This window comes from Thunnus albacares, chromosome 23, assembly GCF_914725855.1.
Source record: "Thunnus albacares chromosome 23, fThuAlb1.1, whole genome shotgun sequence".
Classification (NCBI taxonomy): domain Eukaryota; kingdom Metazoa; phylum Chordata; class Actinopteri; order Scombriformes; family Scombridae; genus Thunnus; species Thunnus albacares.
Window position 1 is genome coordinate 13149427 of NC_058128.1, and position 25016 is coordinate 13174442.

The following is a 25016-nucleotide window of genomic DNA, read 5'->3' on the forward strand; positions in this document are numbered from 1 at the left end:
TTCATCTTCTGCTGTTGGTTTTATTGTTTTCATTATGGTTCCTCTGTACAAAGTCTGAAATCTTAAACACATTTTTTTTATTACACACAACAAATCACAGAAATAAATCCTAAATCAGACATTTCAAGTTTCTTTTAATGGATATGACAAAACCTCTACACATTTGTGGAAAAAATATGCCTCAAAGTTCAAAGAGTAACATATTTAAAGTAAATTGTAAAACTTTGAAATACATATGTAAACATTAATGTAAATAAATAAAATTCTGAACAAAAATAAGAAATAACGTAACAAATTCATCTTTTACTTTTCACCACTTAGATTTCAAACATGACAAACAAAAGTAATCTGAACTAGGACCAAAAAGCGAATGTAGGCTGTGGTTACAGTGCTAGAGGCCTTGCGTGTATTCGTTTTTTGCATGTGCTCTGCTTCACTTACTTCAAATTCAAGTACAAAATAAATTTTATACAAGTAAAAACATGTTTTCCAGAGGAAGACAGCATCTTGTGTGACTCCCACCAGGTCAAAATCAGAGATTCTTTCTTGTCCCTCGAGCCCTGAGCGTCCTGGTTTTAGTGTCATGGCTCTGTCGTAAATAATCAAAAAGACACTCTGGTGGAGGAACACAAACACACAGTCACACACTCACAGCAGTCCAAGCCTAAGAAGGTCTGCATGTCTGAAGAATGTAAAAGTATCTGAAGTATATACAGAGGCAAATGTAGATCTGAATGAGCCTGTACAGGCCCTGTTCTGTCATCTGTAAACAACTGCACACCACAGCTGTTATATTCACAGTTTCTGCATGAATGTCCTTGTTGGCTGTTCTCCTTCTTCCATCTGCTGCTGTTGTGTACTCTCAATATGGCTCTACAATAATGGACAGACGGTTTCAAGACTCTGAATCAGAGAGAGAAAGCAAATTTTAGACGTTAAATTGTGTATTTCAAAGAGCCGGATAGCAGCTAGCTACTTTGCTGCACTATATTTTTTTTAGCCAGGGAAATGAGAGAGAAATAGTTATATGAGAGGATTGGTAGACTCTCTAGTCTCCACGCTAACTATGTAGCTAGAGCGAGAAGCCGGTTAGCTTAACTTTGCATACGAACTGGAAACAGCTGGCTTGAGTCTGTCCAACGTTAGCAAAATCTGCCTACTAGCACCTCTAAAATTCCCTAATTAACACTTCATATTTAGTTTATTTACTTTATACAAAAACACAGAAGTGTAGAAACAACACCACACAATTCTCTGTAAAACCAAGAAATGTTTTTTTTAACTTCGGTTTTTGAATGGGTTAGGGATATAACATGTTAGTAAGCGTTAGAGGTGCTGGTAGGCGTTTTTTGTTACATTTGGACAGAGCTACGCTAGCTGTTTCCCCCTGTTTTCAGTCTTTGTGCTACGCTAAGCTAACCAGCTGCTCCCAAAATGTCAAACTATTCCTGTAATGGTTGTTGCTTTAGTAGTAATATAATAATAGTGCTAAAGCGAAAACAGTACCAACATTTCTGCAATGTGTACACAGTGCAGTATACAGTGTTCAACTAAAAAATAAAAATACAATAAAGACAATAAATCCTCAAAGTAGCTGTGACATGACATCTAACTTTTGAAATAGGAATTGGACCAGAGATACTGCTATACTATGAACTGTCATAGCTTACTAGGTCAGGCATTATTGTTAAAGCTACTGTCTAAAGATGGAAAATCTCTGACATGACAGACAGTGTGCTTTCTTACCTACGACATTGGCTGTATCCTCAGCCTGCGGGTCAGAAGTTACATACTTGCTGCCAAATATCTGCACCAACTGGTCAAAGAACTTGCATTCCTGTTTCTCTCCTCTGGAAACATGAGACAGAATTTCAGAGCTTTTTATAAGGAGACAGAAAATTATGCCACAAATTACAGCAACAGCAGTAGATCAAATATTATGAGGTTTGAAACATGTTTAGAGAATAAAACTGTATTTATTTGTGAATGTTCAGACTCCAACATTGTCATTGTGCTTCCTGGTCATCCCCCAACAACATACAAACATGCTTACTTTCTGCCTTCTAGGAAGTGTCGGAAATTGGCCCTCAGCCTCTTTATCCTCGTTTGACACTGCTCAGGAGTGCGCAGGTAGCCCTGGCTGGCCATGACCTCAGAGATCTGGATGAAGATGTGTTTGTTCTTGGTGCAGCCTTTCAAGTTCTCCTGAATCTCCTCGCTCCCCCAAATTTCCAGGAGGACCTCGGTTTCCCCGTCGCTCCAGGGTAGCTTAGAGCTATCGGACATCCATGGGTTACTTGAGCCAGCTGAAAAAGTAGATAGAGTTCACAGAATAAAAAACATTATCTTTACAGTATTTGGCATTAATTATGATAATTAGAAAAGCTACCCAGGTTTATTTACACTGTACTCATTTGGTAAAAAAAAAAGGGGGAATTATTTTGGTTGGCCAAAAGCAAAATCACTTTTCATGAACTCATTTAAATGTCTAAAATGTTGCTATCATCACTCCCCAGTCCTTGCTCTGCTAAGGTTGGTGTTTTTTGTGGGGAGTGACAAAGTCAGAGCTTAGATGCCAAATATCAACACTGTACAAATTTTACATTCACTTAATAATCCAATTCACAAGAGTTGGCTAAATGACCTAAAGATTAGAAAAAACTGAGTAGGATTTTTTAATTTCAAACATTTCAGTCCTGCAACTAAATGTTTATACATGCAACCTTGCCGTTGTGAATTTTTCTTTTTGTTTCACCTTTCTTTTGGCTCAGTTCAAGGGTGCCTTCATCCGGCTCATCTATAATCGACGTGTCTGCGACTGGTCCGTCAACTTTCAACTCCTTCCTGAAGATTTTCTCCATCTCACTGAAGAATTTATATTCCTCTCTGTGGGTAAAGAAGACAAAAAAACAGTTACCACCAGTCACCTCGCATTTGAATATATAGCCTGGCAATTAGCTGGCAAAGCTAATCACAAACATTTTCCATGATAAACTACAGAGAGAGTGATGTTCATTGGTCAAAATCAAACATCCTATGATTTGCTCAGGATCACATCAAAACTTTATCAAGGCCTCAAAGTGTCAGGACTGATGCTACGAGGGAAACGCTGCAGCATATTGATAAAATTGGGTGAAGCCTGTGTAAGACATTTAATGCAGACCTTCTTGCAGCCATGCTTAACATTACTTTGTGCAAAATAATAAGTGCATAATAATCATTTTCCTTTACATTTTGAAAATATCACATGTATGATTTTCCATATCCTATAAATAACAAATTTAGTTTGAGATGCATTTTCAATCGTACACCTCCAAAACAGGCTAAGAGGGTTTTTCCCAAAGATTTTGACAACATTTTATCAAAAATCATTTGTAGAAAAGATTTTCTCAAATGCTTTATATTACCATAAAGTTCGACCATGTGCAGAGGTGTCTGACACATAACCAACCAAAATGGCTATTAAATACAAAATAGAAATAATAGAATTGATACTTTTATTTAGAAGAAGACATAATTGTGTCATTACTGACTTTTCATGGAGGAAGCCGTGCTTAAGGCGCTTGATGCGGGTGTAGCACTGCTCTGAGGTCCTTATATATCCTTGGTCACCCATCTTCTCGGAGATGTACTCGAACACGTGGCGGTTCTTCAGGCAGCCCTTCAGGGTGAGCTGGACACTATCTTCACCCCAGATCTCCAGCAGCGTGCGAGTCTCCTGGTCCGACCAGGGTGTCTTTCTGCTCAGGTCGGACAGGAGGTGGCTGGTTGAGGGCTGCTCAACTAAAAGGAGGAACAACAGCTTTACTATTGGGTGTTTAAAAGCATAATGACACAAATTTCACTCATTAAGTGGATTTGATTGTATTTAAACCTACACATGTTAGGATCCTTGTCCATAAGGGTTTGCAAGGTGGCGTCAGCAGCAGTGCCGTCCACATCGGCAAACACAGAGTTGTCACCAAGCACCGGCGCAAGGAGGTCGAAGTACCGAAACACTGCAGGCCGGCCTCCACTTCTGGAAAACATAAATCAAAGGTTAGCTTGGAAACACTGTGCTGTGGTGGACATTTTCAAAATTTTAAGATAAGTGCTCTGACAGCCTTTTGATGGTTTTCTGATAACCAATTGAAGAAACCTTTACTAAAATTTGGAATAAAATGTCTCTCAAACAATCACTCCTCCATTTTATTTACCTCCGGCTGTTGCAGAACCGCCTGTAAGTCTTCTTCAGCCTTTTGATCCTGGAGTGACACTGCTCCGCTGTCCTCATGTATCCCATGGCGGCCATCTTCTCCGATATGTCGATGAATATGTGCCCATTACGGACGCAGGTTTTCAGGCTGTGCTGCACGTCATCTGCCGCCCAGACCTCAACGAGAGCCGCCGTCTCCTGCTCCGTCCATACTGTGTTCACACTGTCTGTTCCTATTGCTGGCAGATGCAGCAGAAAACTTATCAAATAGAGCATTTCTTTTTCTGCTGTGCGAATGTGTGAAAGGATGTTGACTGTACCTGGATCCTGTTCTGGTTGTTCGTCTCTTTCATCGTACTCATCAACAGAAACCGCCTCCGGTCCGAGTATTTGTTCCAGCTGGTTGTAGAACCTATAATCTACTCTTCTTCCACATCTAGAAAGAGTGAAAAGTTGTAACAAGGGCTATTAGTTGGTTTTACTTGATTATATTTGCAAACAATAAGGCAAACAGAAAGAAAGATAGATCTCACTTCTTCCTGTCGTAGCACTGCCGAAAGTTGTTCCTCAGTGACTTGACTTTCCAGCGGCACTGCTCCGGGGTTTTCGTGTATCCGAGGTCGTGCATTTTCTCTGAAATGTCGGCATAAACGTGCCCGTTGTGGACAAAACCCCTAAGCGCCCTCTGAACTTCTTCTTCGCCCCAGATATCGATAAGCGCCAGGGTCTCCTCATCTGACCACGAGCCGGGTGCTGGTTTATCTGCAGACATGTTGATTTCTCCATCTTACAGTCGAGACACAACGCGTGTCAGCACTGTGTTTTGGTACGAATGCACTATTTCACAAGTTACTGTAGTTTCAGCCAGTAAAGTTGATTTGGCTATACTATTACATTTCCTATTATGCAGCAAATTCCAATACAGTGAAGCATAAAAATACAATGGTTGCTATTTCTCTTAATTTAAAAATGCTTTGTACAGCACGTGGATCAACTCTACATGAGATAACAAATACATTTTGTGAGTAATTATGTGTTATGTAAGCATTAAATCCACTCTTTCTCACAAGAAATAACACATTCCTCCTCTTACAAATGAAAAAATGAATTAAACATCAATAATGTGCACCACTTGGTCTGATATGACCAGTAGCTTTCGTGGCCAAAGTTAATTACTGTTAGCTAACTTGAGACAGATACTGCTGTGTTACTCTTTTCTACTTGTGCTATTCTTACACTATATTTTAGCATTTACCATTATATCGTAATTGTCACATGGTCAGAGGTTTCATGGGCTTTAAGTGTATGGGAGACCCATTCACTCCCATACAGTAACATTTATAACTCAGCATGTGTACTGTAAGTACAGTGATTCCATTCATAATTGAAAATGCTCAAAATTGCACAATAATCAACATCACATAAGCCTATTATATGACGTGAACAGTCCATGAGTTATCCATACATAAGCTTCTTATGATTATTGTAGGTGTACTGACCATTTTTATTTTTTACTGTATATAATTCCTGAAAGTATTTGGGGCTCACCACGATTTTCTCCCATTGCTTTTACACGCTAGTAATTGCTTTACAGAAAAAAAGTAACTGAAATCTTACAATAGTGAATAAAAAAAAATTATATATGACACCTAAAAAAACCTAAAGTAAACCTTAGCATACAACTCGTAGCTCCTTTGCAAATTCTGAAACACTTGAGCAACCTCATAGGAGCATGAATGAATGAACCTATTGTCATAATCAATAAAAGATTAATTTTTCAATTAATTGTTTGGTCTATAAAGTGTCAGAAAATAATTAAAAATGTCCTGAGCCCAAAGTAACGTCTTCAAACTGCTTGTTTTTTCTGACAAACAGTCCAAACCACAAAAGATATTTAATTTACAATGATATAACAAAGAAGTAGACAGCAAATCCTCAAATTAAGCAAAATAATGTCTTTTTGTTGTTTGTTTGTATTTATACTACTTGAAAGAAAACATTACAAACGTTTAAATTGTACAATTCTATAACTGTACCCTCAGAAATCTTGAGTATTGCTGCTGTGCTGTAAACTGCACTGAAGAGATGAGGGGATATTTTACCTGTTTCAGACACTGATTCACCATTGGAGTCTTCGGATATTTCAATGGAGTCTGTTACCACGGTGGAAGATGTCGATGGCTGCTTGTCCAGGATTTGTTCCAGCAAATCGTAGAATTTAAAATCGACAGTCCCGGATGAGCTACAGACGGTAAAGTCAGGTATTAAAAAGGACTTAAACAGACACACAAACACGCTGTCAACAGTACAGCATACAAGATGAATATTCACGTGCAGTGTTTACCTCATGCTTTCCTGACACTGGCGATAGCTGGATTTCAGCCGTTTGATTCTGGTGTGGCACTGCTCTGCACTGCGAGGGTAGCCGTTGGCGCAGAGTTTCTCTGATATTTCTGTGAAAACGTGACCGTTGTGTGGGTAACGTCTCAGGTTCTGCTGGACCTAAATGTGGGTGAAATTCATATCAGTTTCACCTTGCTTTTGAACGTCTGGAAAAAAAAAGCGTGATGAGGTTCCAGACCGCTGAATTGCTGCCTAATCTTTAATTTATTCTTTGGTGATTCAAATTGGGAAGTGCAATAATGAAGTCAAATGAAATGGCAGTTCAGTCTGATTGATTGATATCAGTCTGCTCTACCTGTGGGTCTCCCCAAATCTCCAAAAGGATGATGGTCTCTTTGTCGGACCAGGGGACTTTCTTCCTGTCCTCTTGAATGCCCACAGCGGACTCTGAAGAAATAAAGATAAAGGAAAGAAAAAATCTGAATGGATGATTTCACACTTCATTTGACAACTGAGTTGACTCCGACCATCTACACATTTTTACTAATTTTACATTTCACTGTCTTGTTTTGTGTTGGCCACACTGCTTGGCCAACTGCCAAACAGGTTTTGTGACAAATATGACATGTATATTTCTATTAAACAATACATCACAGTACAGTTATAATAAATCACTTGTATGTATTATTATTTTTATGACAATAAATTTGGTTCAAATGCAGTAATTAGATGAGCCAAGAGATGCAATCTAGCATTTACACTGATCATCTTGAAAGTGGTTTTAAATTATTACAAACATTTCAATGGGCCACTTCTCAAAAACTGCATCCAAAGAAGATACTGGAGCACATGATTCACTTCAGCAGTTTAAATTATGTTGATGAGAAATTTGGCAGAATTACACTGAACAGCGCTACTCGTCTTTTTGGATTGACTGGTGTAGCAGTGTCTAATCCCACTTTAGTTAGTTAGGAATTTAAAGATTTACAATGTGGAAAATTGTGTCTAGTGCTAATTAATAGAAGACAGACAACAAGAGGACAAAACATAGATGCACATTTTTGTGTCTATAGGTTAGGTGAGGTTAAAAATCAAAGTGTAGGTCCATGTCAAAAAATAAAATATGTTAAAACCAGCATCTTAAACCCAATGAATCACTATTTAAAAGCAGCAGTTTCTCATTAAAGGCTTCGACTATAACTTGAGTCGAAGTTGGAAAACTTTTTATGCTCGTTAGATTGTGCTGCTTTTTGCTAGATTTCAGGGACACACTGTGATTGGTCAGTGTATAGACATTAGAGGGCAAGATGATGCAGTGTAGGGAAAGTAAAAATGCCACAGTTGGTTAATCTGAACTCTCTTCCCAAAACCCCTACAGTTGGTAGAGAACATTTGAGTTTACCGATATCCTGATGGGAGTAGGCAGGAAAGTCGTTGTCATCGTCTTCAGCCTCTCCTGGTGTTTCATCCAACTGCGGCACTGAAGGGAGGTCCTTCACTAAAATTCTTGCCAGTTCATCGTAAAACTTGCACTGAACTTGCTCCAGTCCCTTCATGCTGATGTTTGGGGATGAGAGGATATATCAGCAAAAATCCTGAACTTTTCCTTTTATTATTTTCTGCTCTAAGCACACATACTTGTTTTCGTAGCACTGCCTGAAACTTGATTTCAGCCTCTTCAGCCTCGTTTGGCACTGCTCGGGTGTTCGGGAGAATCCTTGGGCAGCCATCTGGTTGGATATGATGGAAAAAACTTGCCCGGTTCTGTGCATTCCTCTCAGCTCCTGTTGAATCTTGTCTTCACCCCATGTGTTGATGAGGGCCAACGTCTCAAAGTCTGTCCAGGGAACGCTTCTAGTTCCTTAAGCAAACATAAAAAAATGTTAATTAATTACAGCATTTTTTACCCACTAATGTTCAGTTTTTGTTGAGTTTGTTTGAAAGTTGAGTTGAATTAATGTAGTTTTAGAGTACAGGATGTAGTTTGTGGTGATGCATTTTGTTTCATTATTTTGAAAATGTATTGTTCCTTTTATCTATTCATATTAAGTTCATCTGATATATGATTATTGACATGTAAAGTAGTTTGGATACAGCCTTGTAGAAAACTTTTAACATCACCTAAACAATCTATAATGTCTGCTCTGCGTCTGAATTTTTAATCAAATAATATAAACTCAAAAAAAAGAGAATTTAAAGTTAAGGCTCAAGTTATAAAACATCTAACACCACTGATGACGCCGTGGTTTGATTAACTCAGTTACAGAATGGTGACATCATACCGATTTCCTGTCGACTCGTGTGGCCCAGGAACTGCAAATCCTCATCGTCGTCCTGGGACTCATCTTCATCAATGACTTCTTCAACATCGTAGGTGACCTCAGGAACAGCCGAGGAAGCTGAGGAGCCAAGTACTCGCTCCAGCTGCTCGTAATATTTATACTCCAACCTGGAGTTCCCTCTGGTGTTAGATCAGGGAAAATGCAACATTTTTTTGCTTGAATTGCTTTTTTTCCCCCACAGTCATGAAGGCTAAAATGAATTATCTGACAAAATGAAGTTACTGGACAGAAAGACAAGCAGGAAGACAGGAAAAAAGCTACAAAAACCTTGTCATTTAATACCCACCTGTTGTTCTTTCGGAAGCATTTCTTCAGTCGTTTGATCCTGGTCTGGCACTGTTGAACTGTTCTCATGTAGCCCCTCTCTGCCATCTTCTGTGCGATCTGAGTGAATATATGACGGTTCTTCAAGCAGCCCTTCAAAGCCCGCTGTACCGAGTCCTTCCCCCAAATGTCGAGCAGATTGAGCGTCTCCTCGTCCGACCAGGGAACTTTTGAGTCAGTTACAACTGGGAAAGAACCTTCCTGAGAGTCTAAAATGAAATGTGAAGAGTTAGTCAAAGGCCTGAGGTTAGACAGAGGCGAATATCCATTGATCCACTTAGAAGTTGTACAAACCTGTATATTCTCCCCATATTGAGATTAGAGGAGACTCATCTGAATTCTCATCATCCACAGAAGAATCCCTGCAAAGGTGAAAAATATGTCACAGATAAACATGTCATGTTGGCTTACACACCATTTTCCAATTCAATCGTAGTGATATCTCATCACTTTGTAATCTCCAACAATTAGCTTGGAAGCGTTTGTAGTACTTGTATTGTGGTTGGAAACGAACATGCTGTAATTCAGAAACAATATGATATATGAGGAATGTAAAGAGATGGAATGAATGTGCACTTAACACAGGAGATAAATTAGTATTTTCAGATGATTAAATGACAAGACGCATATGGAGTAACACACATCAACTGCAACAAATGCCTACCCACTTGAACCAATGGGAACTCCCACTGTATGTAACAAATAGACATTTATGGTAATCTTACAAGAAAGCTGATGCCTCCATAGGCTGCTTTGTGGGAATGTCTACACCTCCGCTAAGCTTCCTCTTCCTGGGAACCCGCTCTCCTCTGAAGCTTTGGCTGTTCTCATTGGCTGCTGAGTCCGTGCCCGCTGTCTCATTAGATGTAGTGAGGTCTATAGTTTCATCGCATGGACGTGTGTTAATTGAGTTTTGCACTTTCCTCTCCTGAGAAATGCTACAGTTTCCGCCTCTAACCTGTAGCTGCCAGCTGCCCGCGTCCCCCGTTTCCCTCAGTCTCTGTCTGATTGTCTCAGAGCCCCCCCTGATCGCCCTCTCCAGGCTGCTCGTGTTGTTGGGCGCACCGGGATGTCCTTTGCACTCTGGAGGGGTTGAGTCTTTGAGAGCAGGTGAGCAGGAGGTAGTGTTCATGACAGGTTTGGTCACAGGAGGAAGGGACAGGGAGGAGAGGATGCAGTCATCCATCGGTAATAATCTAGGATCTAAATTTGAGAGGAAAAATGGTTCATTAAGCCCCAGATTGGTGCAAACATAAATCATGCAACTGTCAAACATGTCTAAACTCATGCTTGTTCATGCATGTTCACTCTCTCTTAGAAATGTTTTAATAGTAATGCTTTACAATGAGTAAACTTAACAATCAACTGAGAAAAAACTGAAACCTACAGTACCTTTTTCTCCAAAATGACCAAGGTTTCTGTGGTGTTCAAGTATTGTCTTCATGTCCTCTGGCGGGAAAAAGGATTGTAAACAGTTGTCTAGTAATGACGGAGTGTCTCCAAGTAAAGCTGCCAACTGAGAAGAGAGAACACATTGCTAGATTTGTTAATCCTGAAGTAATTTATTGTGCATTTACTTTTATTTAAATTGCCAAATGTCCCAAACTGAGTTTAAATAAGTTGATATGGTGAGGGGTAATGTGTCAACCTACAAAACAGTAGCTGCTTAAGGAAATTGAAACCATTTCTCTGTATTGTTTTTGTTCTTGTGCAACAGCTTGGTTGAGCAAAGAGGGAGAGGAGGAGGCTATCCATTGGGACACTGAGTTGCACCTGCGCCCAGTTAACCCTGTCTCTAGGTCAGTGGTGCAGACAGATGAGTCCCTGCACTGAGCCCATGTGCCACCTGAAAAGGTTGCTCAGTTTGGAATAATGCCAGAGCCTATTTCCCGTTGATACATAGTGATTGTTGCATTTGGCTTACAACAAGGGAGTGCAGACCTTCCTCGCAGCTTAATAACCTCCCCAGCTAGCTGTTCATTCCACATCAACACTGTAGTGGGCAGAGAACATAACAGGGATATAACAGTAGCCAAAACATTGCCTATTATGTGAATGTTGTCCTTGTAACAGGTAAGCATCCTCCTCTCTAGAACAACAAACCCTCCTTCCCTCACATACATTATTATTATTATTATTATTATCATTGTAAGGATTGGTTGATAACGGTGTGCCAGGACTGAATTCAATAACAAATATGGCACCTGTGTGAAGTCTGGAACTGGCAGCAGCTCCTCCAGCCTTGAAATAAACTCCCACACAAGCATCTCAAGGGCTGCATCGTACTTTGAGCCAAAGTACACAGGAAAGATGTCCTGCAAGTAGAAAAAGACAGAAAAATAAAAAACAGGAATAGACAGATTAAGAAAGAGATACATCTTAAATAAAGTATAATTTAAGATGTGTTATTGGAAAACTGCCCTGACCCAGTGAGCTCATTGTTGCAGCGTATGTTTGTTGAGGGGTTGTTTCATTTTCCTGATGTACAGTATCCTCACTGCACTTGCAGCTTGCAGCTTGCAGCTTGCAGCAGGTACCAGTGTTTCTCTCATGTTGAGTATTATGTTTGGCACAAATGCTTCCAAAAATGGAACTTCTGTAATGCTGCAGATCAGGTTCTTGATGATTTTTGTTACTGTCACACCTGCAGTTACCAGTTTGATTCACCACCATCTGTTGTGAATGTTAGAATGATTTTCTAACTAAGAAAACTACTCAAAACTCTAAAATGTTTTGCATTTGTTAAGATCAGTCCCTCTCTGGTCCACTCTCTCTATCCACACACAACTCTAAACCAAAAATCAGATCACAAAAACCGGCATTACCTGGAGTGATGTTAAACTTTAAGACTGGAACAAAGGCCCTTTCTGGGCAGCCGTCCTCAAACATGTTCCCAAGCAACAGAAGTTGCAACATCTCTACAGGCATAAATATTGACCTTTCCCAGAAGATCTGAGGAAACTCTACGATATTCAGTCCAATTTTGTGTTTTATACTTCATTTGAACGTGTATCTCTGCAGATGAGATGACTCTTTCAGACCAGTATTGTGTTATATCAATACCAAAGCCTAAAAGTGCCTGTCTTACTTAAACCTTGCAGGATATACAATACGCCTGATGGTACATTACTGGGGACTTTCCATGATAATATCTTGACTCTTTTGTTAGTTTAATGTGTAAATGATCATTTAGAGGAGTGAGCGTCGTCTCACCTGGAAAAAATATTTTCTGTCAGAAGGATCCTCTAGTAATGAATGCACCAACTCCACAAAGTTCACCTCAGATTCCTCCACCTGGTTAATGGTGACCTGATATACACACACAAACATGTGCATATGAACAAAGAAATTCTTGAAACAAGGAAATGAAACAAACAACAGTTGCTCACACAAGCCACACCTACAGTAAACTACTTTTTCTATAGTTTCTTTCATTGGAAAAGAATACAAATTCAAGAAAAAAACAGTTCATTCATAACATTAAACACAAGTTTTTAACAGTTTCAACAACCCTGACAGTCATGAGACTCAAAGCAAACTTATCCAGTCACAGTTTACTTACATGGTGATCTTTGGCTGTGCTAACAGGAGCTTTAATTCTGTCCAGATGTGGCTGAATGGTTTGCATGTCCATTGGGTGCTCGCCTCGACACATCTCCAGAACCAGCTGGTTGTACACAAACACAAAAGACACACTATACACTTAAACAGCCCTGACTTATGAACCAGCTGGTGTGACACTGGACTACAGCTATCGAGGGATTCTTTTCTTTGTGACTTGAATTGTAAATTGAACATTGCTAAACTATGTTAGACTATGATTTTTATGTATTACCTGCTGCTACTATGAAATAAATACAGATATACAGTGGGGTCTAAAAGGCTGAGATCACACTGAAAATCTCTAATATTTTCATGTAAATGTGGAAATAATCAGAAAGTTCCATTTCATTCCCTTCCATTGAAGCATGCGTTCAGATAACACTCAGGTGGATTTGATCTACTCATCAGAGGCTCGTTCAATAAACTCAACTTGCAGCCAGTGTTCACTTGTTATAAATATGGCTGTGCCTCAAGTTTCCAGCAGATCATTGCTTATTAAGTAGCATTGTGATAGTGGAAAACATGGCATCACAACTAAGTGAAAGTGTCAGATGTCAGACTGTTATTCTAAGCAAAGAGGGGCTTTCTCAGTGTCAAATTATGGCTAAACTAAAGGTTTTTTAAGGGGGCAGTGCATGGAACTCTAAAACGCTTTGCAGAAACTGGATCAGTTGTATCTAAAGCACTATCAGGGAGACCAAAAGTGACCACACCATCAGAAGATCAATACATCAAGTTCCCTGAGAGATAGAAAAGCAACTTCATCACAGATACAGAATTTACTAAATAAAGAACGCAAGACTCCAATCAGCAAAAGTACTGTCAAAAGAAGGCTGTCTTGTAGTGGTCCCAGAGGAAGTGTAGCAGTTTCTAAACCACTTCTCAGGAGGGGAAACAAGACCAAACGCTTGAGGTAGTGTTGAAAGTTGCACTATATATGGCCGAGACTCTACTCAAGCCTACTTCTGACCATCTTATTTAATTTTAATTGGTGACATATTAAACATAGTTTAATGTCTTGCACCATTTGCGGGGATTTAAACAACTTGTGCAACGTGTACTGAACTAGATCTGAAACATCAAGGATGACTAAAACGACCACAAACATCAAAAACTTAGGAAACCTTCAGATAATCTGAGGCAAAGGAGAAGCTGTGGATTTCTGCACCTTGCAGACATCCCTTGATTTTAATGTCAAATGTAAAATAGAAGAAGTTGAAAAATTCCATGTAGTCTGATGTAAGTGACAGATAAAGAAAAGGTTAATATTCTGTGTAAAGTCATGTAACATCAGCATGAAACTGATAGATATCCTAGAGATAGATGATATGTGGTAATACAAGTGTGAGGAAGGTGTAGAGTTATAAAATGAAAAGTCAAGAGAGGCTCGGGGTCCGGTTCCTTTTTTTCTTTTTGCGGGACCCCTTTTTTCATCAGGGCGTTTTGAGGGATCTCTTTGAGACTCTCTTTAGTCTTTTAGCTTTTTAATTTTTTGCTTAAGTTTTTTGTATTTTACTTTTTGCATTCTTAGATTGCTTTTTTTGTAAAACCAAATAAAACTGGTTTGTATTTTTATACACTCCAACCAAAGTCCCTGACTTGTGCTCATCTCTGAGGTCCTCTGGTGTTCCTTTAAGGTGAGCAAAGACGTCTCCTATGGGATAGGCTGACATTAGTTTTGAAATTGTTTAGATTATAAATTATATTGAATTTTGCAAAGGTAAAATTAATACTGTTTATTAAATTAATTAATGGTTCAGATTTAGTGACTGAGGATAATTTACTGCTGTAAATGAGGTATGATTTCAGTACAGAATTGAGTGAAAGATTTATTAGTATGGACTTAATTGGCTAAACTCTGAAAGGGCTCTGAAGCTGCCCAATAAAACCGGGCGAGAGCCCTCGACCGACAGAGTGGGCCTCCTCCAGAGATGACCTGGCCATCTTGGAGTACTTTCAAACCTCCAACACCCATTTGCACCAATACACTTTGTTGTGACCCCTGCTGTTAGGATTCCTGACTAAATAAGCCCGTTGGTAGTGGTTTAATGACAGCCGGTGATTATAGAAGCCAGGCTGAATTTGGTTCCCTAAGCAAGGCTTGGATGGTGCGTGTAGATTTTGGGAACTAATTTCAATACCTATGTCAGAGATAGAGGACAGCTGTCTGTTGGTGCCTTATCCACACTGGCAGGGGGTATCGGTTATCTGTAGGCAGAAACCATTTCAGTAGGCTAAGAAAAACATTTCACAGTGGATGACTGGAAAAAGTCTTATTTGCTGATTTACTGAATCCAAGTTTAAGATAGCAGTAACAGAAGGGTGTATGTAAGAAGATGAACAGGAAAGAGAATGATACCACATGGTGTCAAACCGACAGTGAAACTTGGTGGTAAGAATATTCAAATCTGGGGATGTTTTGCCTACTTGAGAGTTGGACACCTGCACTGAACTGACTGAAGTACCACTCCATTCTTCAGAGACATGTTGTACCCTGTGGTTTGCATCTTTGTGGAGAAGGATTCATTCTGCAGCAAGGTAATGACCCCAAACACACTTCAAAGCTCTGCAAAAACTACTTGAAGACCAGAGAAGACCAAGAAGTTCTGACTGTCATGGACTTTCCTCCACAGTCACCTGACCTCAACTCCATTGAACATTTATTGGGGTACTTGTTGAAAACTGAGAAAGCCAAGCGTTTTGTGGCGTCACAAGAAGCTCTTTGGCTCATTGTCAGATCATGCTGGGATAACAGCAATCATCAGGTTTTACACAAATCTATGGAGTCCATGCCAGCTCGAGTGCATGCTGTCATTAAAGCAAAAGGGGGACATACTTAATACTAAGATATTCGTGTACATTTTTCAAAGATTCAACTTTTCACTTAAATTGTTTAGCCAATATTATCATCTGTAATGAAAAAAATAGTATTGCAAAAATAGAGGTATCTTAACTAGTGGTCTCAGATGTCAGTGAGAGAGAATAACTGAATTATAAATCAAAAACAGTGCTGGGACTATTTAAACTTTTGGTAGCTGCAACACTGATCATCTACTCATGAGCTACTTATAATAGTTTATTAATTTTAAATTTACCTGTTAAAACTACTACAGGTTTTGTTAACAAGAGACAAACTGCCAAAATAAGTACAAGTTCTAACTCAGTATGATGGAGCACTGAATATTACTATAGTATTAGATGTTATTACTGACCCTGGCCCTTAGTCCCAGGATGAGCTGAGCCCTCTGACTGTAGCTCATCAGCTCTGGGACCAGCTCCGTCACCATGGTAACAAACTCCTCCAGCATCCCGTAGTGATCCACAAGTCCCTGCTGCACAACTTGCCACATTGCAGCTGAAAAAAGCTGCAGGGGTGTGGCCAGGAGGCGTAGATAATGGACTGGAAGATCATTACCTGAAGTGGAGGAGAGACATAAACACCAAAAAATGTATTAATATTGAATGTAACTGACACTTAAAACTATTTTCAATTCAGTATATAAGTCAGAGACAATTTACAGACATCAACAGGCAACAGTGAGAGTCTCAAATTCCCATAAATACACTTAACCTGATAGAAGACAAGAGCAGGAGTAAATAACCCGAGACAGACTGTTTTCTAACCTTTAAATAACGACACCTGTGCATTTGTTGTTCAACAGTTTTAGGTTCATATTGTGAGACAATATAAATTGGTCTATCGCCGGCTGTTTATCGTAGCTATCCCTTTAATATTTCCGATTGTATTAGACCTTTGTGGGTCATTGATTTTGCAAATCAATGAGCAGGACTTCTTAATAGCAATATTAGATTTTTACATGATGTTTGCATCACTGTGACAAGGTACCTTTGTCAGGCATTTGCTTAATTAAATGAACAAAAAATAAACATGCTCGTCTGCTTATTTTGTGTAAGTTTCTCAAACATAAAGTTTCTACATAAACCCTCATCTGCTGAGGAAGAACAGGAATGTTTTGATGGATATAATTGAAAGCTCCAGAACAGCTACTTAATGGACCTTTTAGTGCGATTGTTTTGTCAACCATCTTCTCAATTAATTTTCTACAAAATGGTACTAAACAATATCCGCAATATATATCAATATCCTGATATAAAATGACATATTCTACACTAGAGCTGCAATGATTACTCTATTAATCAATTAGTCGATCGACAGATGATTACCTGGCAACTATTTTGATAACTGAATAATCACTTTAGTCATTATTTAAGCAAAATGCAGAAAATTTGCTGGTTTCAGCTTCTCAAAAGTGAAGATTTAATGCTTTTCTTTGTCACACATGACAGCAAATATGTTTAAGTTGATAAAATATCAACAGATTAATCTATAATGAAAACTACCATTAGCTACAGCCCTACTGTATACTGTCATATTCCTATCTGTCAAAGGGAAAGGAAAATATTTCAATGTTAACAATTAAAACATATACAATAAAGGGTGCTGATTGAATAATATAGCATTAAAACTTAATTTTAGGTTTCTGCTGTGGCAGTTTTGCATGTTATTGGTCTTGTTTACTGTTTTAGTACAACAATTACCTCTGAATATTAAATCTTTACATTTCCTCATGAGGTGTGTGCAAGTTAAGTCTGAGAAAACACAGGCTGGTTTTTATATCCACTAACCACAATTTTGATGTTTAGACAAAGAAAAAGGACCCAAAGCCAACTTTTAAAAAAAAGTGCAAACAGGCTGCAGTAAATATAACACAGCAGCACTTCCAACAAGCAATCTGAGCAACTTGAGTCAACAACATCCACCTGACACTTCATATGCTGGCCAGAGCACACTATGCAGAAGTGAACTTGACTCGTGGTGGCAAAGGGCGAGATGAAATAATGACATGACAGTGCTGCTCTCAGGTGCACTGACAGCAACATCCATCAAACTCACTACAAACTCACATCATGTTGTAGGCAGTGCAACCCAGCAGCCTATTGCATATGACAGTTACTACAGGGAAAAATAACTATATAGGCTAATATTGATGGTCTGATCAATACTGGATTAAAAGCAGGTGGACTGATGGAAAACAGCCTGCACTTTAGATGCTAATATTATGGATCAAGATAGAAATACTGCAGGATTATTATTATTATTATCAGTTCATTTCCGTTACCAGGTCAAAAACACACAGATCAGGCAGATCAGGGATCAATCAATGACTCGTATGTGATTTGTCATTAGGGTACACGCACCTCCACCGCTGCCAGTTTCAGTTCCGCGTTTTATTTCCATTTAGCAGCTAGACAGAGAGAAAAAAAAGCGACCAGATGTCCCCCTCCGGTTGCAGCGACCACGAAAACAAAACAAAAAATGCTCTGATAAATAAATTCTGCTAATTGCTGATTAATAAATCAGCCATCTGCGATCGCCATTAACCCCCAAGATGCGAGCTCAGTTTTGCTTGAAGGGGTCTTGTGTTTTTTTTATTCTCGCATTGGGAGGAGAGACAGAACAAAGGTTTCTGGTCCCATCCGCCTCAGTCCAGATCACGGCAAGCCCTCTTTCCTGTGGTTGGCTGACGAAGACCGGATCAAGCAGGCAATTCAGATTTTTTAACGCTAGATGGCGCTGCAGGCTTTACATTTACCTCAGGCATCATTACTCTTAGTTTATAACATGTTGTATATGTTTATATATGGTTGCATTCAAAAATAGAGTTGAAGAGCATTCAAAAATAGAGTTGAAGTACAGAAACATCATCAGCAAAACTTACTCATTGTGTAGAATGGCTAATTTCAACATATTATATTACAATATATATTTATTATGATGCTCTATATTTAATCTATAACTAGAGCTGCAATGGTTAGTTGATTAATCAATTAGTTGTCAACTATTACATTAATCACCAACTATTTTGATATTTGTTTATCATTTTGAGTCATTTTTAAGAGGAACGTTTCCAAATTCTCTTGATTCCAGCTTCTCACATTTAAATATTCCTCTATGATATATATATATATATATATATATATATATATATATATATAAACTGAATCTCTTTGGGTTGAGGACTGTTGGTCGGGACAAAACAAGACATTTGAGGACGTCATATTGGGCTTTGGGAAACAGTGATCATCATTTTCTGACATTTTATAGACCAAACAACTAACTGATTCATCGAGAAAATGATCGAAAATGAAAATCATTTGTTGCAGCACTATCTATAACAATGCATCATGTTTTAGGAAATGATGATATGCTTTGCATGAAAAACCTTCATGTGCAAGTAAATCAGATAAATATAGTGGAGTAAAATGCACATTTTTCCCATCTGAAATGTAATGAAAGAAGTTTAAAGTAGTGGAAAATAAATATACTAAAGTAAAGCACAAGTACTTCAAATGTGCAATTTAGCACAGCATTTGAGTAAACTTACTGTATGTCCTTAACTTTGACCCTGGTAGGGCTGCGACTAACAACTATTTTCTTTATTTTCTTGATTAATCAATAAATTAGTGATAAAGGCCCATCACATTTTTCTTACGCCTAAGTTGACATTATGAAACTGTTTGTTTTCCCTGAACAACTCTCCAAAAAACCCAAAATATTAAATTTACTATGACACAAGATAAAGAAAGCAGTATATTTCACAACTGAGAAGCTAGAACTACGGAATAAATGGCACTATTACTCAAAAAATGAGTTAAATGATTAATCAGTTATGATCTACTAATCGATTAATCGACTAATTGTTTCATCTCTAGATCCCAGCAAACCTCACTGTCTTTTTCTTATATGTATTTTACAAAACAGTATTGGTGGGACTAATTCTTTTGCCTCCCTTTAGTCATTAATTCTTACCTTGCATGTGTTACTTATTTTAGAAACCTGTCTCCTAAATTAATTAATAAACAGCTGTTGTGTATGTTCTAATGTACACATTATAATTCACATTAAATTCACTCATTCGTTCGAGTAAATGATTGACTTGTTGTTGTGCATTGGGCTGCCTTTTTTCCTTCCCTGGAGCCAGAAGTCTGAACTTTTCACCTCTTGCACTAATGCACTAAGAGTACACAAACCAGGATGTTAAGTGTGACAAAGTAGACCAAAATCTGATAAAAACCCATCTGCAGGATCAACTGGGATTCTCTGTGGATAACCTCCTTTTCCATTAGTGAGGTCCTTCAAAGCATTCCTGCTCGGTCCTTTCTGCACTCCTCGGTCTTAAAACTGAGGGAGCAAACTTCAACACATTGTCTCCCCCAGAAATGTGCATTAAATCTCAGGAAATCAATCTGTGTTATGAAGTGAACAATTTATATCAAGTCAATATCAGTATGTTTTGCATGTTCATTTCATTTGGGCATAAAGTTCAAACAGAGATAATATTTATTGAAGCAGAAATATACAAAGGGTCACTATATAATTTGATGATTATAGTCTTTCCTGTTACCAGATCTCTACCATATTAAACAGACAGAAACAGAGATTCTTATGTTGTTTTTTATTATAATTATTGCATGATCTGGGTGTACTGGAGTATAAAGGGACCTGAAATATGATGCAGTGCTATAGATTATGTATATAGAATAGTTAGAATGAGCTCCACCTCCACCAGCTGTAACATTAAAATTCTGCTTATGTAAATGCATCAGTAATTATAACAACCCAATATTATGATTCTATATAATAATATAACAACATTAAAAGGACCATTCTGTCCAATGAGTACTTTTGCTTTAAGTACATTTTGCTGTTAATACTTCTGTAATTTTAGTCAAGTAACATCTTGAATGTAGGACTTCTATTTGTAACAGAGTATTTTTGACTATTGCTACTTTTACTTATCTAAAGGATAGGAGTAGAGTTGCAGAGATTAGTCAATTATTGATTGAAATAAAATTAATCGGCAACTGTTTTGATGATCATCGTTTTTGTCATTTTGTTAAGCAAAAACGCCAAAAATTTGCCGGTTGCAGCTTCTCAAATGTGAGGATTTAAAGCATTTATGTGTCATATATGATATTAAACTGAATTCATTTTGAATTTTAGACTATTGATGCGACAAAACAAGACAAATGAAGGCGTCACGATAGATCTTCGAATTTACAATGGGCTTTTTTAAAATTTTTATTTTTATTTTTTTACTATCTTCTGAGTTTTACAGACAAAACGATTAATCATGAAAATAATTGGCAGATTAATCGATAATGAAAATAAATGTTAGTTGCAGCTCTAGGTATCTATGAGTTACGCTACTTCTTACACCAGTGGTGATGTTGGATGTTGTGAAAATGTGTCATCGATTATGATACCAAGGAGGGAAAATACATAAACGAAAATAAATTGATGCTGTTTTCCTCTCTCTCTCTCTCTCTGTTTACATATAAAAACTGTTATGGTATGACAAAAAAGGTAACAAGTTACTTGCCAGACTGTCCATTGCTCCTCATTCTCTTCAAGGCTGCAAACTAGTAATGAGTTTATTGAGGACCGTGTCTAGATGGTAACCCTAGATTCGTGAAAACTCTCGCGAGATTAGTTTAAAATGATAATTTTTTAACCCAAATCATTACCTTTCCCTATATCTAATCAGACCTTAGCCACTGCGTTGTCACACTATGAAACATAATTACTTTGTACAATAAATGACAAACAACGCACACAATGAAGCCACAACACGTGCAAATCTCACGAGAGTTTCGCAAATCTAGGATTACCATCTATACACGACCGTTATTGAGTTGTTTTACTTTGAAAACAGGGAACCGGAAGTGTTTGCTAACAACTCTTTTCTTTTTTTTAAGAAAAATAAACCTGCAACGATAGCTAGACTACTGTATCTTCAATACATTGTATATGCACTGAGAGGGGTGTTTATGTAGTTTTCTGATATAAAACGTAACAAGTTGACTGACAAAGCTTTCAACTGCGCTGCTAACGTTAGCTGAACAACTGGCTGCAACGGTTAACGGTCCTGAAATGGGAACAAGTCCAGGTCTGTATCTTTACTTTGTGAGCCTCTAACGTTTTGGAGAGAGACTGTTCGTTAAATAACGTTAAACGGTTCTTAGTAGCACCAGTAGCTGCAGTAAAGCTCAGTTTGGGTGAGGTGTAAGTTCAGTATTGTTGTATAAGTCAGAGAGGCTGTCCCTGTACGAAACAGCGCCACCTAAAGGCCGAAAAATACAGGCTGGGTAACAGTGTTTGAGATATGTTAGTGACACCTGCTGCTCCGGAGTGTGGACCGCAGATACAATCCTCAATCTCGGAACCCATCGGCTATCTGTCCGACGACGATTTAATCTGAATCCAACAGATGTCCACCCTCCGGATTTGCGGATTGAGCCCTCGTGGACTTCAGTCGTACGCACCATGACGTGTTCACCGTCATCACGTCAAGACCTCAAGCGTTTCCATAGAGATAAAATGAAATTCCTGACCCTGTAACTCATTTCAAAGTGTTTTTCTGAACGCCTCCCAACGGTTTTCCTGTTACTGTCAACTAATCTGGTCTGAATACTCAGTGAGATTTTCTCTTTACATGAGCTGCTAAACGCTGCTAATATTACATACACAGTACATTGTCTGCACATTGTAGACGGACAAAAACCAACCTTTGCCCGTTTAGTTTAGCAGATTATCATAAACAAATCCTAAATTATTAAACCTAAAAACCTATTTTTCTGTGTGTGCATTATACCTCACTACATCAATTAACGTATACAACAAAAGTGAAAAAAGTAAATGTCATCAAAAGCAAATATTTTGCATAGACTTTTATTATTAATGTTAACATGATAATTATTGTTTTTATTATTATCGATAATAATAACTAGTATTATTATTTTCTTTTACATTGTCACTTTATAGCCTAGTGTTGCAAGATTATGGGTAATTGTCCAAGTGAAGTCTGCAGAAAATCCACTTGAAGGCCCTTGTGGACTTTATGAATTGTGGGTTTGGACAGTCCTCAGCACTCGCAGACTTCCTGGGATCGCACCCACAATGTCCACAAGTCTGCTAGTGCAGTGAAGTTCGGACACTTGGATTCAGCCGAGCCTCTGGGGGAGAAGAGTCTGTCTGTCTAAATGAGACACCCACTTTCCTAACCCTAACTCTAACCCTAATCATCACACTGTTCATGCCTATACCTAACCAAGTGGGTGTGTCGTGTAGATACTACGAGTCTGCAAATAGACCTGCTTGCTCTGGGGGGCAATGGCCAATATTTCAGGGGTTCCAGTGTAGCCAGGGGATATCTGGATTATGGATATCTGAGCCAAGACTTTCTCTTCCGTGTGTCAGTCGTTGTTTACAGTCCGATTACCAACTTGAGATGGTCCAGACGACATTTCGGCTGATCTCTATAAACAGATATATACATAAGAATGCAGATAAATTATAAAAAACGCTAAAGAACTAAATGTTGTCAGATGATAGCCGATAGGTTCTGAGATTGCATTTTGACCAATGCATTACACCTGTTTTACACTCTGTGCGGACTGTTAACCTGCATGCAACTAAAACCCACTCAAACATGATTGGTCAATACTACTCAGACTACAAACAGAAACCAGAACGCTTCCGGTATCAAAATCTTGTCCCGTTGCCCACAGATTAGTGTTGGTGTCACACTGAGAGGAAAAAAATTCTGAGATTTTGAGAATAAAGTAGTAATTTTACGCGAGTAATACAACAAAAAAGTGGTAATTTTATGAGAATAAACTGTTATTACGAGAAAAATGTAATAGCCTATTTAAGGTTGTAATATCAGAGGAGCATTCTGCTGTTTGTGTTAAAGTGAGAAATGTGAAGCATCTTGTGAAGTTATACTCTAGTAGTCTATAGGTTTCATTAATAACCAATTAATTAATCTTTTGGCACATCAGCACCAGATTATTATGATTATCAGGGCTTTGACATGATTGTGCAAACGATCATCATTAGTCATCTCTTGTTCCAGCTTCTCAAATGTGAGGATTTAATGCTTTTCTCTGTTTTATATGATTGCTAATTAGATATCTTTGGGTTCTGGATTGTTGGGTGGACAAAACAAGCAATCTGAAGGTTTGATAGACTTAACTAGAGCTGCAACGATTAGTTGATTAATTGATTATTTGAACGACAAAATATTAATCTGCAACTATTTTCACAATTGGATAATCATTTTAGCCACTTCTTTAAGCACAAATGCCAGAAATTGTCTGGTTTCAGCTTCTCAAATCTGAAAACGTGATGCTTTTCTTTGTCATATATGACAGTAAACTGAATATTTTGGACTTTTGAAGATGTCACATTGGACTCTGGGCAATTATAATGGGCATTTTTGTATAAAATAAGAAAATAATCAGCAGATATTGATAATAAAAACTATCGTTAGTTGCAGCCCTAGACTCAACGATTAATCAATTAATTGAGAAAATAATTGTCAGACTAACAGACAATGAAAATAATTAGTTTTAGCCCTACAGCATATATTTATTGTAGTTACTGTGATTGATGTGTGTTATTCGAGAACAGCCCAACCTTTTTTACAATGTCGTTGAATGTGTCTTAAGATGCAATTTAACTGTCAAAGATTTATTATCACTTTATTGTGCATATTTATATGTTTTGAGACTGTACAAGTTAATAATATGTTGTTCATTTGTTTCACCGCTTGCATCCACTGTCAGATCCTCATCTTCCTCGGTCATCCATGCACCTGCTGGTTCCTCCGTTGAGGTTGATGTCAGCCTGTATGTGGCAGGTGGCCCAAGAGCAAAATGTTGACCAATATGAAAAAGTGGCTGAATTCATCACGTTGGTGACAGAGATGGTTCCAGGGCTGATGAACTACAGGCTGAGATCTCAGCTAATTCTGGGGCTGAGAGCTCGGGTGAGTAAATGTGGGTATAAAGACTATTTATGGCCATTTTTGACCTTTTGTTATTTTATCTGTGGAGAAAAAGCAGTCCCAGTGGAGTCAAGGGCCTGGAGTGATTACGCCAGAAAGTGCAAATTATTACACACTTACTGTTGGCCTGTAAAGTCCACTGAGAAAATATATTAAGCTATACAAATAAACTTGACTTGAATTGACCGGTTCCCATCAAACTTCCTCTCATATCTTCACCCAAAACATCACATATCACCATGTGGGTGAGCAGAGTCATAACTGTAGCTGTGATGGTAAATTTTATAGTAGTGGATCATGAAACAAATTACTTGCAATAGAAAAAAATAAACATAT

At 38.2% G+C, this 25016-nt stretch overlaps 2 protein-coding genes across 8 annotated transcripts in view; one reads left to right on the forward strand and one right to left on the reverse strand.

The window, feature by feature from the left end:
• On the reverse strand, nt 1-22460 carry zgc:113263 (uncharacterized protein LOC503753 homolog). Of its 6 annotated transcripts, XR_006400492.1 has the most exons (25): nt 22009-22459; nt 16020-16222; nt 12767-12871; nt 12418-12513; nt 11409-11519; nt 10597-10720; nt 9930-10407; nt 9499-9566; nt 9167-9413; nt 8821-8999; nt 8177-8399; nt 7941-8095; nt 6894-6985; nt 6540-6697; nt 6298-6437; nt 4729-4981; nt 4516-4631; nt 4197-4434; nt 3879-4018; nt 3534-3783; nt 2756-2886; nt 2054-2306; nt 1747-1850; nt 715-903; nt 1-615 (listed from the first exon to the last, which is right to left on the reverse strand). XR_006400492.1 is itself a non-coding variant. In XM_044342954.1 (24 exons), the coding sequence occupies exons 1-24, from the start codon at nt 22058-22060 to the stop codon at nt 896-898; spliced, it is 3900 nt and encodes a 1299-aa protein (XP_044198889.1). In that variant the 5' UTR covers nt 22061-22460; the 3' UTR covers nt 1-895. The 6 variants fall into 6 exon arrangements, 5 of the variants coding, with proteins under 5 accessions (XP_044198889.1, XP_044198887.1, XP_044198890.1 ...); XM_044342954.1 differs by having other exon boundaries at nt 1-903; nt 4729-4957; nt 22009-22460; XM_044342952.1 differs by having other exon boundaries at nt 1-903.
• Nucleotides 21560-25016, forward strand: part of LOC122974904 (zinc finger protein 660-like) — a 7159-nt gene continuing 3702 nt past the window's right edge. Inside the window, exons 1-2 of one of the 2 annotated variants that reach the window (XM_044342985.1) lie at nt 21560-21779; nt 24460-24662. In XM_044342985.1, the coding sequence (XP_044198920.1) occupies nt 21764-21779; nt 24460-24662 (219 nt within the window). In that variant the 5' untranslated portion in view covers nt 21560-21763. Of the gene's footprint in view, nt 21780-24459; nt 24673-25016 lie in introns of those variants that run through there. The other variant, XM_044342986.1, reaches the window with a different exon arrangement.